Source organism: Gadus morhua, chromosome 16 (genome assembly GCF_902167405.1).
Source record: "Gadus morhua chromosome 16, gadMor3.0, whole genome shotgun sequence".
NCBI lineage: Eukaryota > Metazoa > Chordata > Actinopteri > Gadiformes > Gadidae > Gadus > Gadus morhua.
The window spans coordinates 4,522,014-4,542,855 of NC_044063.1; the positions used below are offsets into that span (position 1 = coordinate 4,522,014).

General features: G+C 45.8%; 1 protein-coding gene across 1 annotated transcript in view; it reads left to right on the forward strand.

Annotated features, from left to right (window-relative positions):
- nbeab (neurobeachin b) overlaps positions 1–20,842 on the forward strand; it is a gene marked incomplete in the record, with an annotated part of 132,497 nt that overhangs the window by 35,313 nt on the left and 76,342 nt on the right. The window contains 3 exon segments of the mRNA XM_030380861.1: positions 1,284–1,392; positions 3,786–3,952; positions 16,194–16,318. Of these exon segments, the coding sequence (XP_030236721.1) occupies positions 1,284–1,392; positions 3,786–3,952; positions 16,194–16,318 (401 nt within the window).

Genomic DNA, 20,842 nt, shown 5'->3' on the forward strand with positions numbered 1-20,842 from the left:
CCTAGGATCACTCATTTGTATTTCTTGATTCCTACTGGACCAGATTAGAACTACTCTCGTTTATATTGGACCATGGTATAATTACTATTGTCTATTGGGTACGAGGATAATTAAAGTTAGTATCAAGTGCGAGATGAGCTTTAATTAAAACCATGCTGGACTAACGGTGTGTAAAATGGCACATCATCTCCGCAGAATAGCCCGATGTTCCCCATTATTAGCTCAATCGGAATTTAAATGTGGGATGGTCTAGTGTGGGAGGAGAGGGAGGAGGGGGTGGGAGCTCCGAGAGTTAGTGGTCCATGACTTGGCTTGTCATCAACACCGGGAGGGGGTGGTGGGGGAGGGGGATTGATGATCCTGGCAGCCAATGGGGAGGCCGGGTCAATCAGGCATGTTCCCGATGAGCTTCAGTGCCTTAACGATGCTGGGTTCCTTAATGCGTGCTGCCGAGGCGGCCGCTGCCTTGCGGCCCTGAGACGTAACACAGACAAACCGTGTTCCCCTCCACCGCCTTTCAACTGCAGAGTGTTGCCGCCACCTGACACACTCTACCAGCGATACACAATGCACCCCCACTGCCACCACCTCCAACACTTTCACCACACTATTAACCCCGCCACCACAACCACCACATTGCCATCTTTACACTGCAGCCATGTTGCAGCATTCTGATACCGCCTCCTCCTCCTCTCCCCCTCCTCCTCCTCCTCCTCCTCCTCCTCCTCCTCCTCCTCTCCCCCTCCTCCTCCTCCTCCTCCTCCTCCTCCTCTCCCCCTCCTCCTCCTCCTCCTCCTCTCCCCCTCCTCCTCCTCCTCCTCCTCCCTCCTCCTCCTCCTCCTCCTCCTCCTCCTCCTCCTCCTCTCCCCCTCCTCCTCCTCCTCCTCCTCCTCCTCTCCCCCTCCTCCTCCTCTCCCCCTCTCCTCCTCCTCCTCCTCCTCCTCCTCTCCCCCTCCTTCTCCTCCTCCTCTTCTCCCCCTCCTCTACCTCTTCCTCCTCCTCCTCCTCCTCTCCCTCTCCCTCTCACTCCTACCAACTCCTCCTCTCCCCCTCTCTCCTCCTCCTCTCCCTCTCCCTCCTACAACCCCTCCTCTCCTTCTTCCTCCTCTCCCCCTCCTCTCCTCCTCCTCTCCCTCTCCCTCCTACAACCCCTCCTCTCCTTCTTCCTCCTCTCCCCCTCCCCTCCTCCTCCTCTCCCTCTCCCTCTCCCTCCTCCTCCCTCTCCCTCCTCCCACCTCCTCCTCTCCTCCTCCTCCTCTTTCCCCTCCTCTACCTCTCTGAAGGCTGCTGTGCCATGCGATGAAGGACCACATCGTCCGCGTCGCCAACGAAGCAGAGTTTATCCTCAACAGACAGAGGGCCGAAGACGTCCATAAACACGCAGAGTTTGAGGTACACACATGTGCACAGAGTACACATGGCGTTTGAAGTACAAGTATACACATGCTAAGAGTACACACATGGTGTTTGATGTAGAGTGCATTCTTCAAGTACACAAATTTTGTTGGAAGCCCAAGTACGCACATCATGTTTGAGTTATAAGCATGTCCAAGATGAGATAACGTAAAACAAAGCTTTATTAGTCCTGGAGGGATTAATTGTTTATAAAAAATATATATAAAACGGATTTCAAATATAAGAACGGAAGTTAAAATATAAAGTGTAATATCACCAATGTAAATACACATCCATCTCCAAAGTAAATCTGAAACAAAAAAAAGTGGAAGTCTACAATATGCCCCATAGTGGTGGATTCCCTGCTGTGAATAGAAACGCTAAAGGAATCCTATTAGGGGAGAAGAAAGCTAATTATTTTTCTGTTCCTCTAATCTTTCCTCCTCTCTCCTCACGAGGATTCATGTAATAACGTTACAATCCCTATTAAAGAAATGTAATTTTAATATTAATTCATATCAATAAAGCAATATAATCCCTACGCTGGATACTCACATTAAAACACTTTTCACTGGAAGCTGTTCTGTAGGGCATTAGGATAAGCCGCTGATATTTTTCATGAGATAGGATGTTGCCTATCAGAAGCAAATAATCTTTTCCTTATCATGACTAGCCATTCAGCTGCCACATGCTACCATGTTCGGTATTAACTGCTAATATGTTCATATATTACAGATAACCCACTGCTAGCTAGCATGCCTTAGCTACTAACACAGACAGCTTAGCGGCTAAAAGGTATGGCTCATCAACTGCTAGCTATAGTGTGTTTGCTGCCAGCAAGCAGGAGACAGTGAAGCTAGGGGGGGAGCATTTTTATCAGCTTTAAGGATCCTTGACCTGCTGGATAAACTGAAGAAGACACCTTGATGTGGGGGTCACTAGACCCTCCCCTCGGGGGTCAGGGAGGGAGACGAGGGGATCTACCTGGCTTCTTCATCTCCGCCCCACCTCCAGTCTCGCCCCCCAACCCTCCCCCTCCCCATCCCCCTCCCCCTCCCCCCACTCACTGTATCACCGTCCCTCACAACGCTTCAGGAGGAAGAAGATGAGACACTTTTACAATTAAGTTGCTGTCAGGGCGCGGGCACCGGTCGGTTTAAAACGATAAATAACGTTTGATATCTGTCAGGGGAGTCACGTGGTGCGACGTGAGATGACACGCCGAGATTGAGTTATCGTCCGTATGAGGAATATGTTGCGGGATAATATCTGACAGAATTCAAATTTAAGTCAGGAAATTGAATTAGCTTCCAGCTTCTGTTAGCAAATTAGATTGTGAATATTAGCTGGCGAGCCCCCACAGGGGCTCGCCAGAGAGGCAATCTGCTTTTAGTTGACAATATACTCCCGCTCACACACAGCACATTTAACCACCTACAATTCTGCTCCGGAAAACTATTCTTTTAAAAGCATAAAACATAAAGAAAAATTAAATGTATGTATTTCTCTCATAAATGTTACAAATAAATGCTTTGTTGACACTGCATTTAAACTATTAATATCAATAATTGCAATGCAAGTTTAACTACACACTTCTTTGGTATTCTATAAACATGTAAAAGCATATTGAACCACGCAATGATAAAAATATAGCCTCGAAAATGTGTGAAAACCTTTTTACCAGACTGTGTGTTTGTGGATTGATGATTGTTTATGAATATATGAATTATTTATTTATTTCTACCAGAAATGCTAGCTTCACAGGGGTTTAAGGCTTACAGGCTTACTTTCACAGCGTTGATTTACGGCATGTCTCAAAGTCTACGGAATTATTTGCCCCTCCAATTCCTAACCCTCTCTCCATCCTACACGGGGGTGTAGGCCACTGTGTTATTTGACATGAGTTTCATTTCCCCCAATGAAAAAATGCGGAATTTGAGGGTTTAATGTTCAAACTGCATCATGAAAGTAAAGCCAAGGAGGGGACGGAGCAAAGGACGTTACAATCTGTCAATATATAATATATAATCTTAAAAAAATATATACCTTTTTATATCTTTCTTTTAATCGAGTAGTTTGTCTCATTTTGTTCAAATCTCCCAACCTACCTGTCAAATAAATCTCTGGGATCCTCTCTTTACTGTTATATTAACTCATCGATGTTATGCTGAATTTGTATTTCTTTGTCTATCTGTGCTGTTCCCCTTGTAAAGCCCCTTTGTATTGCAAATCTGCAAAAAAAAATGAAACATAATCCCAATATTACAAAACATGCTTGGGGTTAATCTAACGGTGTGCATCCTAAACCCCGACCCCACGAGGTGAATAAGTGGATCCTCATCAATGTGTTGTGTACACTGTGTAAGTATCCTTCTGTATTCCCCGCCCAGTCAACGTGCTCTGCGTACACGCTGGACAGGAGGAAGGAAGAGAGGACGTGTGACCACCTGATGTCCGCCGCCAGGCACCGAGACCATGTGACCGCCAACCAGCTCCGGCAGAAGATCGTCAACATCCTCAACAACCGCCAGGGTGCCTGGAGCGACCTCGCCCACAGGTATGGCGCCGGCACCCTCTCGATGGTGCGAGGCCGACAACGCGCTTTGGGTTTGCGTTAACTGGCGAGAGTGGTTTTAAATTAATTCTAGAGTGGAATTAGTTATTTAAAATATTTTTTTTCTAGTGATAAGTGTTGAATAGCTTCTCCCATCTTGTTATCTCCTTGTTTGAGGGAGCACGTAACATCCAGGTGCAAGTGATATTGCGAAAGGAGGGCAAAAACAGCGGTGCCTTCTATCATTACTGTGTTGACTGTGTTTCTGCCTGCCTCCACTAGTTTCACCGTCCTGCTCCCGTCCACCTAAAGTGATATCCGATTCGCCGTCTCACATCAGAGTGAATCCATTTGAATGCAACATTGAGTGCTTAAAGTTTATAACGACGATCCAGTGATGAGGGAACCAGTATATCATTTTAAAGTGCCGTCTCATGAATGAACAGCTTGTGGATGAAGCTTTCAGACAGGGATCTATATAAGTGTATCATCACCGGCCAGTCTACACAGTGTCGATTTGAAACCTTTTATTGCTTACCCGTACTCGCCGAGTTTGTGTTCGGCAATAAGGTGCTAATAGACCCCGCGTCCAGCTACACAATTGGTCAAAACAAATTTAAGTTAAAGAAAAATACCCCTTTCACCCGGTTTTGAGCTGGTCTGCTTTCAGACTCTCAATTATTAACCGAAAGTCTGATTTGTGAGACTACTATATCCAGCTAAATGTCCAGTGGGGCCACACTCGGGGTGAGGGAGGTACAACCGAGCGGGGTTAATCCTGGAGCCCTGGTCCACGCGCGTAGGTCCTCCAGAGCTAACACGCGCCAACGCACTATGGGGTTGACCGCTACCTTGGCGCCCGGCGGCTTGTAGGGTTGAAGGTTTAAGATCACCTCAGTAATGTCATTTTCCCAGCATCCTTTGGGGGTTAGCGCCGAGGTCAGCAAATGCAATTACAGACTGGATTGGGCCCGGGCTCCCCCGGGACAGCTGATTGGCTGGTGGTCAGACAGGCTGTGGGTGGTGGAGGGGGTGATGGTGCTGGGTGGAGGGTTAAAGGGGGTGGGGGTGTTTGTGTGCGGCTGTCCGGATTGGGCTGAGCTGCTCAGACACACACGGAGGCGTGTGTGTGTCTCTCTGTGTGTGTGTGTGTGTGTGTGTGTGTGTGTGTTTGTGTGTTTGTGCTGGAGAGTGTTTGTGTGTAGTGTGTTTGGAAAGTGTGTGTGTCCCAGGAGGCCTGTTAAAACAACACAGCTCCGGGCGGGCGGTGGGCTAGCTCACGCTTCCCTCCGAAAACCTGCACCGCCAGTGCCGTTAGAATCCTACAGACGCACACACGCACGCACACACACACACACACGCACACACTTAATGCTCAGAGAATGGGGTTGTTAATGTATTAGTCTAGTCCGTCTGTTTTTTCTCTTTCAATGCCGTTACGTCTTCACTATTTATTCCTCTTCATCTGTTGATGTCATCTACTGTATGTTGCTATACATCTCCTGTCCCTCTATCTATCAGTCTATGTATTGATCTATCCTTCTATCCATCTATCTATCTAGCTTTTTTAATTCAAATCAATGAAACACATTACATCCATGCTAAATATGTAATGCTAAAGGCAGTGCAGCAGCCAGTGTTTATATATTGAGCTGTGCGCGTGACCCTGGCTAATGTCTGGCTAGCCTGGAGGCAGACCTCCTGAATTTGGCGCACACTCGTATTGATCTGACAAACAAACACAAACATTGCCTTTCCCTCGAAACAGTAGCTCGGGTTTTGTTATAAAAATGTTCAAGATGGGTTCCAGATGCTTAGCTGTGTTGGATAAAATAGTGTTCTTCACCCATCTCTGCTTGCTTGTTCACTATTGTCTGTAAATGTTGGGTAAACTGAATCGGTTTGAAAGGCTTGTTTTTAGTTCTTGATTTGAGGCACACAATTAAAAAATATGCAGGAATGGGGGACTTTAGAATTGTATTTTCCATTTATAAACACTTTCGATAAATGTCTAACAACCCGACACAACCAAAACCAATTTCAAACATTCATAAATATTTGACATAATTTACTATGCATCATTTTATATTCTTTTGGAGGCATTTTTGCGTGTTTAGTAAAACCATAACTCTACAGTAATGCTGTCTTTAAACACACATTGAATTTACCATTCGGACACAGCTAATAAACGATTCACTGCGTATGAGCTGTACAGATTTCCATGAATGTGCTTCTTGAACCCAAAGGCACGCTCGCTAGTGACAAAACGTTCTGAATTGAGTTTTTGGCGTTTTTGTTTAAATATTTACGGCGTTTCCTGCAGGTCGTCGAAAAACAAAGGCTTATTGAGAGCGTGTGCGTGGTAAATGATACCACAGGAAAACTTCTTACACATTCTAATGTAATGGCAACCTGCTGGCAGAGAGAGATGATGCAATATGTGTGTGTGTGTGTGTGTGTGTGTGGGGGGGGGGTAGGGCCTTATTCAATGCTACATTAACTTCTCCATTTATGCTGCTTGTGTAAAATATAAGACCCTGAAGCACTTAGAGCAGGCTGTCAGTTATTCTGACTGCTAGGGGGGTTGTGTGTGTGTGTGTGTGTGTCTGTGTGTGTGTGCGTGTGCATTCCTGCAGTGTGTGTTTGTGTGTGCCAATGTGTGTTCGTGCATTAGCATGCCATTAAGCGTGTGCGTGTGTGTTTGCTTGTGTGTGTGTTTGCATGCCTGCAGTGTTTATGCGTGTTTGAGTGTGTGTGTGTGTGCGTCTGTAAGTAGGCCTTTGCGTGCGTGCGTGTGTGTGTGGGTGAGTGCATGCCTGCAGTGTGTTTGTGTCTATGTGCGTGTGTAAGTGTGTTTATTTTCCCACTTCTATCCTCGAATTGTTTTGATTCCTCCCCTGCCAACTGCAGCCTAGAGCCACGCCGGAGGAAACGTTTCATTCCAGCCGAGCATCGTCTAAACTCCTAGTCTAAGCTCCATTACCACGGCTTGTTGTCACAGCTGTGTGTGTGTGTGTCTGAGGAGCGCCGTCAGGATTTGCTGTCACATAATGGCCGGCAGCATTGTTTTCGCTGTGCTAAAAACAGTAAGTACGCAGTGTAAATAAAGAGAGAGAAAGCGGCAACACAAATACAATATGCTCGCACATGGCTACCACGACGTGCTAGCCATGTGCGAAATCTTTGGGAAATTGAACTTCCACGTTTCTGCTGTTGGGTTGGAAATCCGATATATTGACGTCTTTACGTTTGACTGACTGGCCTTAGATTGAGATAAGATGGGCTTTATTGATCCCCGAGGGAGAATCTTAGGACACGCATAATGGGATGTTATGGCATGTGTCGCCCCACGTTGTTATGTAACGTTCTGGTGGGTTATGTTATGTTTATAATTTAACGCACAGTGTTTGAAAGATGCGGATCAGACCGATGGGGGCTGGGGGGGTGCATTCGACAACGACCCATTGTTCTGTAAGTGTCATGTGACCCCATAGTGAAATGAGCCAATCAGAGCCCTTGGAGACCCGTTAGCCGCGCATGGCCCCCCCCCCCCACCCCCCACCCCCCCTTCCCTGATGATGAATGAATCCTGCAGCCGTCGTATCGAGTCGGCCGGCGGGAAAATCAATAGTGCTCAAATTGAAACAGTATAGGGTATAGGGGGCCATCGATCCGCGGCGCTAAATCAAAACCAGCCAGACTTTGATACCGCGCCGCGCGCCGCCGCCGTGACACCCTATCAATTTTAGCCCCGCGCTGATAAATCAGCTCGAAAATTGGTTGTCAGACGTTCTCCCCGGGAGGCAGTGATGTCCCGTGGCCTCTGGCCCCACCCTGACGTTGACCTCCGACCCCTGTCAGTGGATTATAAAGTTCAGGCGCGTCCGAAGTGAAAGGAGACGTCAAGACCAGCTGATGAATTCACTCTTTATATATATATATATATATATATATATATAGTCTTCCTGTGACAGCATAGGGCCACTTTACTAGACGCCACGACCCGAAATAGTCTCTAGATTCAGAAGTAAAGACATTTTCTCAATCAACGATTCCATTTTGTATGTAGGATATTATTTATTGTATGATGATACATTATTTAAACCTTATTTATTGATGTACCGCAGAGACACTCAAGGACACTTGACTTGAATGATCTGCACGTGTGTTTATATTCACGCACACACACAAATGCACACACATGCACAAACAAAGGACGCCAATTACAATTCAATTACAATTTCCAATTACAAACACGGATTCAGTTCAAATGTGTGCGAGTGTTTCACCACAGTATCCTAATATAGACTCCAGTCCACCAAACGCCATCTAACCTGAAACGTTCCTCCTGACCCTACATGCTCCCTCTCCTTAAACACAAGAAGGCTCCGGTCCTTCACCTCTCCTGTGTTCGCTGGCCTCCATCGTGGGGGCCATGTTGGCGGCGTCCATGTTGGCTCCAGAGTCAGCTGACACAGCAGCAACCCTGGCGCCCCCCCCCCCACCCCCCGTTGACCGTAAGCTAACCTGACGGATGCATCGATCGGCAACATCCCCCCCCGTATAATTACTTTCTAGTGGCGGTGGAGCGGGAGAAGGAGGAGACGGAGAAAGGAACTGGTGGCTAGTATTGATCGGCTGGTGGTGGTGGTGGTGGTGGTGGTGTGAGGGCGGGTGACGGCGGTGGTGGTGTTGCGGCGGGCGGAACCGGCGTTTCCCTTGACTAACGCTGAGGCCCATCCCTCAGCGGTGAGGAATGGTAACTAGCTCCCCCCTGGATAATAACTTTGTGATGGAATGGACCTTTCTCCCCTGACCTGACCGCAGCCCTTAAAGGGTTATCAATTCTAATCGAGGCTCACGGGGGCCTGCCCCCACCCACCACTGAGAGCTTTACGATCGGTTCCCTGGGCCCGTGAAAGCCCCACACCCCCTTCTGACACCCTATTTGCGAAGACAGAGAGGTGGAAAGAGCAAGGTCTCCTGTCGGGGTCCGCAAAATGTAATGAGTGTGTTCTCACACGCCAGCTTTTAACGGTCGCGGCCGCGGCCGACGGTCACCTCCGCCCGTGCACCACGGTCGAACTCCTGCGCAAATTGCGTCAAACAACAATAACAGTGTGAATGAAGAGGAAGACGTTATGATGTTATTGAGGTCAATGCCGTGTCGTTAACAGACCGGACGGGAAGCCCCGGCGCTCCGAATCAACCTCGCTTCAGTGATGTGTTTTATTTGTAAATTGCGCCTTTTTTTTTGTTCACAACCAACCTTCGCTTCTCTGCCTTCCCTTCGTGCTCAGCTGCGTTCTTGACCCACGCTGGGTGTTTGTCTTCCTCTCCGCGGTGTTCTTAACCTTGCCCGCTGTTCTAATTATCTCTGGAAGGAGTCCCACACCTCCCATCATCCATTTCACCCGACCTGCCTCCGCCGCGCCCCGTAGCAGATGAGGGATGGGGGAGGCCGCCTGAAGTTGGACGGCTCGAGGCGAGGGGTGGGTTAGCTGCCGTGGTGCTAGTTTCCGCTTCTTTCCATCTTCCTCAAAACCAGACAAGTTGGGCTGGAGCTAATCTGCTTTCTCTTTAGTCTTGGTCCAATAGCTCTCTCTCTCGCTCTCTCTCTTGCTTTCTCTCTCTCTCGCTCTCGCTTTCGCTCTCTCTCGCTTTCTCGCTCTCGCTTTCTCTCTCTCTCTCTCTCTCTCTCTCTCTCTCTCTCTCTCTCTCTCTCTCTCTCTCTCGCTTTCTCGCTCGCTCTCTCGCTCTCTCGGTTCTCTCTCTCTCGCATTCTCTCTGTCTGTCTCTCCCTCTCTCTCTCTCTCTTGCTCCCTTATCACTTTCTCTATCTTTATCTCTTGCTCTCTCTCTTTCTCTCACTCTTGCGCTTTCTGTGTCTCTCTCGCTTTGAACTGTCTCTATACTTGTGTCTTTCTATCAATGAATGACAACAGCTTGTCCACCGCTAAGTGGAAGCATTCGCGGCCCTAGCTTAGCATATTTTCAGCTCCAAGGGTCGATGAGGAACCAGGAAGTGGAAGCAGATGAAAGCACGCTACGTAGCATCGCTAGCTCGCGGTGATAATCCGATCACGATGGTAGCTCTGGTTCTGAGCGGTGATCGGACGTCGGCACTGTCACAGAAGAAGTTACAAAGTGTGTCCCCTCCTTCACTCCGGAGTTTGAAACAGAGCTCTTGTCTGTTGTGCCCGCCGCCATATGTTTGCCAGTCTCTTGGTTTAATCCATCATTGTCGAGCATGTACAACGTGGCAGAAAAAAACAACACTGTGAATTCAAGAACATCTTACTGTTTGACCTGCAATGCAATGTTTATCTCCCTCAGTTTGCCGTCTGTTGTCTAACTTACTGCCTTGGTTGATTTTTACTATTCTGATAGTAAAATCTTTAGCAACTTGATGGTTCAACGTAAATTAGTAGTCATTATAATCCAAAACACTTTCCTGAGACCATTATGAGCAGGTAGGGGTTGGAGATTGAATACAGAAACAGGTCATTAAGGAGCCGGTTGGGGTTAAGCAGTGCATATAGAGATATGTCATCAAGGTGGCAATCTCTTAATATTTCCATGAAAACGAATATCTGTTAGGTGACTATCTATTACTGAATGTGGTAACACAATGGTAACTCGCCCTTCCATTTGCAGTATTATGAATGTTAGCGCCTGGGTGTCGCGGGTGTTGAGGTTGGGATCCATGGCAACAATTATCAACAAAGAGAATGAAACGGATATCTTTGAGAGTGTCTCTTTAAGGAGCAGGTAGGGGTTAGACAATACATTGACAATTAATTTTGTTGGAGTTAGGAGCAGGGGTTGGACAGTGAATACAGATGTAAGTCATTAAGGAGCAGGTAGGGGTTGAACAGGGAACACAGAGACCCGTCATTAAGGACTACTTATGGGCTAAGGACCACTTAGGGGTTAGACAGTTAATGGTAAATTAACTGAATTTATATAGCGCTTTTCTCAGCCCAGTGACTTCTCAAAGCGCTTTTAAACGATTGACATTTACCCATTCATACCCACCCTCATAAACCGACGGCTTTGTCGCCATGCAAGTTGACGGCCAGCTAGTCAGGAGCAGATGGGTTAGGTTGTCTTGCTCAAGGACACCTCAACACATGTGTCCTTGAGCAAGCCGGGTATGGTACCAGCAACCTTCGCTCTACCCGTCCCCCAGAGCCACTGCCGCCCCTAATCTGAAACATCTTGGCTAATACAAACCCAGGATTTCTACAGGGACGACGGCTGACGCGTTTTACAAATCAAATGTTTCCGCGTCAGTTGTATCCTAGTTATTTCAGTTCTTTATTGTTTGATTTTAGCCGTTGCTGTGTCCCTTTTAGGTATTCATCAGTTAATTATCCACGACCGCCAAAGTTTTATTGAAGTGATTTTTCAGCCATTCATCCACCGGTTAACCCTGCCCCTTCGCTCCACACAGCCCAGAGAGTCACACAGCACACGCATAAAAGGCCATTTGTTCTCAGCCCCATGTACAGCCGGTGTATGTTCAGTGTCTCAGTCACACACACACACACACATGACAGCGTGTGTGTTTGTATGTGTGTGTGTGTGTGTGTGTGTGTGTGTGTGTGTGTGTGTGTGTGTGTGTGTGTGTGTGTGTGTGTGTGTGTGTGTGTGTGTGTGTGTGTGATAGAAACCAGTCGCCGGCCCTTTGAATAGAATTGTCACTGATTACTGGTACTTTATTATAATTAGGTCTCGTTCATGTTCCCAATAGAGGCTTTTAAGGAGAATATAATGGTGTCCTATTGAATCTCCATGACAGCTGCCTTCCTCTGTAGAAGACTTCAACTCAGTACGAGGAAATACTATTCCTCATCAATTTAACCGAGTGACGAGAAATGTTCCTCTAACGGAAACAACAACGAGGAAATCTGGCGGCATTTCCTTGACCTTACCGTGAACGTGTTTTCAGTAACCATGAACGTGTTTTCAGTAAGTCATAATAAGTTGGCACAATGGGAATATAAAGGTTAACTGCTGGGTCATTTTCAATGCTCCATTGGATTTGATTTGGTTATCTAACCTCGCAAGGCTGTTCAGAAGATAGCTGACCTCTAACCTGGGGTCATGGCACAAGGATGTTTATTTGTTTCGATTTTGTACGCGTTTTGTTTTTTGTAGCCATTTCCTTGATTTATTAATTTACTCACCAAATAATATTAATTATTACTAAACATTATTTTTTTTTTCATCTATTATATATTCTAGTTGTATGTATTGCTATATAATATATTTGGTATTTTCAAATTTCGCTTTTGTCTTGCTAGCTTAGCAGTTAGCTAGTTTATTCTATTAAACAACAGGACACAAATTAAGGCTCATACTTTTCCTGCTCTAAGAGGAATATACAACAACTATATCATGGAATAAAAACAACATAAGGCCGGTAGTGTCTGTTAAGAGCAGCTCCTTCCTTCGACTGATGGATTTTGTGATAAAAGTGGTTCCCTTATCTCCTCCACCATCTTGTTTTGAGTCATCGCTCTCCGGGGTCTTGCGGCCCGTTTTAAACCCACCGCTGTTGTCCCTGTAGTGCCTTAAATCTGCTACAAACAAACCCAGAGAGGGAGAGAGAGATTTAAACATCTAGTTTAGCTGCGGACACCTTCCTGAAAAACACTGTTCTAAAGAAATAAAATGTTGGTGTTGCTGTTGTTTTCTGTCAAATTGATAATTCTGTTGATTGATTGATTCATTTTAAATCCACTCGGCACTAATCTGTTATAGTTTGCACCACAGACAGAGAGGATGTTTAAACACCTATTCGAAAGCAATAGCAGACTCTATAGTCCTTTTACACATTAATTCTAATGCACTTAGCAGCTCTGAAAGCATCCATAAATAATCGCTCTGTCGGTTATCAACGCCGGAAAATTAGCTTTTAAAAAGCAGTTTGAAAACCATTCCGGTGATGGACGAGCGACAGGGCTAATACATTTAGCCAGTTTTTCCGAAGGGGGCCGGCCCACGACCATTCTTTATGTCTGTCGGCGCGCTGCGAGCATTACTCCAAAGAAAATGAGTGAGTGGGTCGTCTCCGCGTGAGCAAGGAGGCTCTGGACAAAGTACTGCCGGTAGCAATGCATATAGCGAACGCAAGGATTGCATACGGAGTGTTGAGGATGTAGCCAACGAGGGCCTTTTTATCCGTATTCTTTTTTCTAAGGAATTTGAATCCTCTTAAATCATCCTTCCTTAACCATCGTTAAACAATAACAGCTAATAGTAGAGATGTTTTAGTTGCTATTCCCCTAGCCATTGTTACTTCCTCCATTGTTGCTTAAACATCGTTTCTAGGTGAAACATTATTGGTATTTCATGCTTTGTTTACTGATCAATGAAGTGACATTGAAAGTCAATTTATAGATGATAAATAGATCATCAGTTTGACTCTCAATATTAATACTGCTTGGTCTATTCAATTATAAGGTATATACCGTATTCCCAGAGTAAATACTACATCATTCCAAAACCATTTACTGAACTGGCTATGCAATTAATATTGAATTATATTATTGTATAATTGAACGTACAGCACCTTCATACATTGGTTATTCTGGTGTGCTCCTGTAATGTATGCGGATGTTCTTTGATGCTAAAAGCATATTTAAGCCCGGTATTGAGTACGACCCCAGAGTCTATCGTACTACTAGTCATCCATGGTAGAAGGGACCCCTCCTCACCGAGGGGAATCCATCCTTCAGGCCCCGGGGGTGTGTACTAATGCGGTCCCGTGTGAAGCTGGCTCTTACTCTGTAATTGCGATGAAAGGCTCCGCAAATAGGCCTGACTTCTCCCTGCCGCCTCTGCGCTCGTCCGGGGGCCACCTCACGGGGAACCCTCCACACGAGAGCGGGCTTTCCTTCCCTCTGGCGGCTGTCTGTTTGAACTGTAAATTAGAGGACCTAATCGCCCACAGTCGTTGCTGCCTGCAGTGGATTTACATTTCCCTCTCTCCGTGTAATCTGGCGTTTACAATATCATTTACGTGCCCTTCTCCTTCCTCTCCTTCTCCTCCTTCTAACCCCCCCCCCCCCCCCCTCCCCCTGCCCCGTCTCTAAGCCCCTCGAGAGGTGACTGACAGCCGACAAGCCCCGCCTCCCCGGGCCATGCTTTGCATACCACGGCTTGTAATTCGTAAATACGATGGGGGGGTTTATATTTGCACCCGGTGCACGTTTTGAACGGCGGGGACTGCTTTGGAGTGATGTTTAAGTAAAGCTGAGCTCTCGCCGCGTTTGTGGTCGATGGCGTTAAGTCTCTCTCTGAGCTTCTTGATTTCCGGCGCTCTGAGATCTTTTATTTTGAAGAGCCAGCAGGCTGTGATTGTGTCATGTGATCCCCCTCCTGGTAACCCTTTAATCTGTTCCCACTGCCTCCATGTTGCAGTGGAGCAGGGGGTGGGTGGGGTAGGGGGAACGAGGAGGCTAAAGCCATACAATATGTGCCAACGCCTGCCAAGGATGTGGTACACGTATGTCAGAACGCCTGCTTGGATGTGGTTTATCCTCGCTTAATCCCAGGCTATTGTCGTCTCTCCTTGGTGTTTCTGTTCCTCTGCTTGTCTCGTACAACGTGGGTGTGAGGAAGGACCGGCCTTTTTTAAGCAATGGGGCTTTTGTGTTTGGGGCTCCGGCAGCACAAGAGTGGTGCTCTGATGATTAGCACTGTTTAAACTGCTGTCTGGAACAGAGTCTCCGCCGGTGTGTTCTCATACCGCCCACACGCGCCTCTTTTTCTTCAGGTTCATGAACACAAATGCACAGCAAACACTCCACCAGTCAAATTGTATGGATATGGCCCTTTTTCCTGCAAATCCACTCAAAGTGCCTAACAAGTGAAACAACACAAGAACGAGAAATAAAATGGGTTTAATATAACAATAAAAATCATCTGAGCAACATACATTTCAGAGGTAGCTTTAACATAAGGTTCGATCGTCCTTTATTTATTCCAGACAGGGTATTCTGATATTCGAACCAACAAAATTACTCACTTGATTAGAAGAAAGCTTAACCAAAAAGGTATGTTTTACGCTGAAGTTTGGCAGTACGTCGGCACATTGCGATGGCCTCAGTTACTCTGGCAGGCCTACAAAGCAGGTCTATTTGTACTTCTTACACGGTGGGCTTGGGCGGGAGACCCGAACCAGAGAACCTCCCATTTGCTCCGTTCCCTAATGTCATCACTGTTTCTCTAATCACCAGCGCGTTGCCGACCCAGTCTGCAGCTCCTTTTTTTCTCCTTCTCCCCGTCCTCTGGCTCCTTGCATGCCTCTCCAGCCAGTGATGGCTGTAACCGCGCTCTGGTCTAGTAACCTGATGCTGGGCTCACTGGGTAATGGCGTGCATTATTCTCCTCGCTCCTCATTAATGTCTGAATAATCATTTACACAAAGATGGCTGCCTCATGCCGGGGCTGGTCTCTCTCTTTCATCCTTTGTTTCCCCCCCCCCCCCCTCCTTCTTTACGGCCGCCTAATTCAATCGCATTAATAATGAATACAAAAAACGCAATTTTATGTTAGCTTGCTGCAGGGCACCCGGGAATCATTCCAATGAATATTTCAGCACATTATTTTAATCACGGCTGTGCATATGCAGGGCTGGGGGGGGGGGGAGGGGAGATGGAGGAGGTGGAGGAGGGGGTCGGTTTGCGGGTGCCGGCGGGGAGAGGGGTGCTTGTTTTATAGTCTCATGCCTCAAACTCGCCCCCGAGAACCCCAATCATAAAGCTGCGCGCTGTCCGCACCGAGGGTCTTACGTCTGATTTACAAGACTTGTTCAAAACAGTGAAGAGGGCGGGCAGGCCGGGCCATTTGTGCTGTCATTTCAGGCTGTTTGCTAATGGGAGCGTAAGTGATTTACGATGGTGGCGGCGGCGCTGCAGCTACCTTCTGTTAGCTCCTAACACAATGAGGGCTGCTAGCATCTCGAGGCTAACAGCGGGGCAACACAACATACACAATGCAAGATATTATAGTAATACACAAAATTCAGGACAGTCCCCCCCAGGACAATACAGTTAAGCACAATATAAGGAAACACAAGACAGACCCACCCAACTCACATATAGGGGGGGCATGTAGAGTACATACTGGCCTGGAACTGGTCTCTTAATGATCTTTATCTGGCAGACAACTGGTATTCAGGCCATCTCTGGTCTCGAAATGGTCTAACTGGTTCTAACTGGTCTCTCCCCAGCCAGGACCAGGACCCGTGGCGTCTCGACTACTGGGAAGACGATCTCAGGAGGAGGAGGCGATTGGTCAGGAACCCGCTAGGCTCCGCCCACCAGGGAGTCACCAGAAGAGCCCTGGAAGACTATGGTCAGCATGCACATTAATACTTAAGAAAAATACTGTGATATACATTGATACTGTAGTACCATATACAAAATACATGAAAACTCTACTACTCAAAGAAGTATCAATTATTACTGTAGTAAAATATGATATATTACTGTTTTCTACTATTTTACTTGCTTATGATAGTTATATGTATGAATACTATGTATCAGTACTTTAATACTATAAATAATATACATTAATACTGTAGTACTGTAACAGTATGTGCATGTATATATTTAATATAGTATTATGTAATATAATATATATATATATATATATAATGTATGTAACAATTATTTTAGTATTATACATAATATAAAATATATAGTACCGTAATATGTAAGATATATAGTCTAGTTCTTTAATACTATATATTTGTTATACCTTAGTATTGGAGTGCTATATTATGTTACATTAATAGCATAGTATTATAGATACATTGCTACTGTAGTACTATACTAGGTATTCTATCCCATAATAGACACTACAGCAGTATTACTGTAAGATGGGCAGTTCTGTCCAGATCTATCTAGGATTATAGCTGTGACACACATCGTTGGGTCGCCTTTATCGACTCTTTCTCTCCTGCTGTGCTCGACTGAGCAGGGCTAAAGTATTGATCCATCCTCTGTTCTCTCACAGTATCCAAACTATATCCAACCGCAGCAACAGCACCAAACTCAGGGTTCTGATTGGTGTAAATTGGCTCTATAAGTGTTGTCACCGACTAGATAGTTTCTTGAAACTATTTTGAACAGTTAGAACCAGAAACAGCAATGTGGGTAACTCTTAAGTTTCACCAGAGATGCTGCAGCCTTTATGTTGTCTTGTTTGCTTTTTCTTGACTTTTATCAGAGTAATATATATTTGTATCGCGTGCTGTAAATTTGACCTAATTTCACCATCAAACCATTTTTCCCTGCTGATGAAATGAGGTCACAGTCCGCCTGCGTTGCCGCCGCATACCACTGTTGTCATGGTAATCGGTCGTCATGCTGGCTTTTATCTCTGGTCGCGCCGTCTAGCTAGCTCACCAGCTAGCCTGCAAGCTCCGGCAGTCCGGGCGCTGAACAGTCAGACCTGGCTGTGTTATGCTAGCGAGCTTGCGGCCTCACACAGTCATCGAGTTCCATATGCAGGTGGTATATATGAAAACCACAAAAATACCGGCCTGCTCCCAATTTATTGCTAACTGGTTCCCTTATTTTCCATATTGAAATAAAAGGTTTTTTTTAATGATTTGGAAGGGATCGATTTTATGAGTTATAGAAGTCGTTGTGCTGTGTGTCTATTCAGCAATTGTTATCTATCAATCTCTATCTTACCATCTTTATTTATAGGGTCTCTAGGTAATTATCGATCTATTTTTTACTGGATCTATCTCTATCGCTCTATTTAATAATAGACAATGCGTTTGGTTTTCTTTGTACTCTGTTCGCTATATTCCACCAGCAGCGGACTGCTGTCTATGTGAATGTAATATTCCCTGACAGTTTTGTGTTTTATTAAATAATAACAATTATGCAGTGGTTTGGGTTGGAAGCTGAAGCCCGTCATTAGAGGGTGAGAGGTGGAATATCAGTTAAGTCACAGCAGCTTCCAAAACTTTTCTCCACGGGATCTGACAGTGACTGAAGCGCCCGAGAACTGGTTCCTTCAGTTTTTTTTACCGCTAAAACAAGCATTTATTTTTACATTAAGGCCGGGGTCGACTTTACAGAAGATGCATCGTTGCGGGTTTTGACAGCAAGAAATAAAAGCTTACACTCCGAGTTGGGCGCCGCCATTTTGATTTTGGAGAGGGCAGGGAGATGGGTGTTTGAGCAGCTCACAGGGGGAGCACAAAATAAATGCGCGAGGAAGGAAAAAAAGTTATTTTATGCACAAAAGAATGCTTCATGGCGCGAGGGAGCTTTGATTTTGACAGCTTTGAACTTGCCAGGAGATCATCCAAGCGCTTTAAGTATTATCTAAGGAAGAATAAGGCTTTACTCTCTACGAAAGTTTCACTGCTCACTGCTCACCACTCGTGTGTTGGTGATAGTTGCCAGATTTTTCTTTTTTATGTTCGTGGGAGTGTGTCGACTTTACCGCAATGCATATGTGTTGGTGTGCGCATGTGTCTTTTCATGTGTGCCTGTGTCGGTGTATGTAAGCTGTGCTTGTGTGTGTTTGTCTGAGTGCGTGCGTACATGAGTGTGTTTGTGTCTTTGCCTGTGTGTGTATCCCAATGTGTGTGTGTGTGTGTGTCTCGGTACTCGCTCCAGCCCTGAGACATGTGAGGGAGCAGGTTAAATGGAGCTTCTTTGTCTATTAGCAGCGCCGACAGCTTAGCCAGCAGATTCTGCCTCTCCTCTAATACCCCCCCTGTTAGCGACGGGCTAGCGCGCTAGCGCTCTGTGCTGGGGGCTGATTGGACCTGGGCAAGCATGAAATGGAAGCCAGGTTAATATTGATCCAGGTGTTTAACGGGCTGTTTTACCTCCAGGTGTCCTTGCTGTCTCATTCCAGGTGAGAATGAGACACCCTCTCACTGAGTCTGTCTGTCTGTCTCTCTAGTTATCTATCTAGTTATCTATCGCTCTTGCTCTCTCTTTCACCATCGCTCTCTGTTTCTCTCTCTCTCTCTCTTTCTCTCTCTCTCCCTCTCAACCTCTGTCCTTGTCTCTCTCTCTCTCTCCCTCTGTCCTTGTCTCTCTCTCTCTCTCCCTCTGTCCTTGTCTCTCTCTCTCTCTCCCTCTGTCCTTCTCTCTCTCTCTCTCTCTCCCTCTGTCCTTGTCTCTCTCTCTCTGGATAATGAGATCCTTAAACATCTTCAGGACTAACATCCCCCTAGTAATATTAACCATCACACGTTTCCACCACCCTTTTCCACCCACCTCTCCTCTCCTCCTCTCTTCTCACTCTGAGCGCCTCCCCATCCTAGATGAATACCTGTACATCTACCTGTTGTTGTCTCTGTAGGATATGGTTTCCCCCAAAGAAAGGAGATACAGAGTCGGGACTTAGAGGAGAGGGCCAGGTTCTGGACGCTGGCTCAGGGAACTTTTAGGAGGGTTGGGGGATAAAATGGGGTAGGGTTGTTGGTTGGTTAGTTGAGGTGGGTCGAGGGATAAATCAAGACTTTTTTTTTAACAGTAAAAAATATAAAAACGTAAATGCAAACATCAAGGTATAGAAATAGTATTTAAACACAACTAAATAACAAATACATCTTTACAAATTATTTTGCGTTCTTTCATTTGTTGTCCGGTGAAAATCGGTCTGACGTGACTCAGTCGCGATGAATAATTGCGTTCGATGTAAAAGGATCCTGACGATAAAAGACGCATCAATCATCACTGCAGGACTTATGGTGAGCATTTAACACGATACTGAACAGATGCATACACAGAGGGACGGACATTTGTTGTTTAGGTACCGCTTATTTCTTTGGGTTTGAACGTTGTTCGAAAGATGGAGGATAATTCAAGTACAAAACTCAACAAAGTATGTAACCTAGGTCTAGTCGTTTTAAGATCGTTTAGGGCAGAAATGTTACACATTACACCTTAAACTGCTGTTTAATTGTCCCTCAACTTACCCTTTCCAGGCTTGGGGTTGCGACGGTTTTGATGTCGAGAGTTGAAAGTAACTGGGTTAACGGCGCTACTCACATTATTTTAGGTTGGTGGAAAGTCCTGACATCAGCCCAGATGGTGAATAAAGATCTCTCTCGTCCACCCTCTATAAACCTGTCCACATCAAAGATATTCTGACTTTAACTATCTCTATAATAATCGGAAAAGCTTCCCAAAATGGACACGCTGCATCCATGGAAGTGAAATACATGAAAAGTATCTGCATGATACACACTACAACCCCCCCCCCCACCCTAACCGTTCCCCCTCGCTGTGGAATGAGGACCCTGTGGAGAGCAGGCACACAATCAGTACCAGATAAGGAATGGGGAGGCTTTTGTGCACAGTTAAAAGCGGTTGGAGGTTTTGTCTAATCAGAAATGTTCTCAATTGAAATTGTTCATGATGACTCAAGATGGCTGCCGTGGTGCACAGGAAGTGGGGAACGGTTGGTTTGTTTCAACTTAGTTAGAAAATAAAATGTTTTCACGACTTCTTAGTTCCACACTATAACCATTATGACGGACAAGGTGTTGAATAATTGGATAAATCCCAACAAAAGAACCCAATTACGATAACAGGTTTTGTCAGAAAAGTAATCCAACCTGCACTCAGAACCAATCACACATCATCACAATGACCATCATAACATTCTTCAATAATCATGTGAAATGAAATAATTACATCACAACGAAACATCAAGAAAGCTATAAGAAGAGATGGAACATTTAAAAGTATATGGTATGGGCTGCACCAGCTATACTTTTGACTTCATATGAATGTCTCAAGCGGGGTGAGAGGTGGGGACGTTGAGAAGGTGTTTCCTGCGCGTCGGCTGTCGGTGTTGAGTTACCCGCCAACGGGTCGTATGGACGTCCTCGCT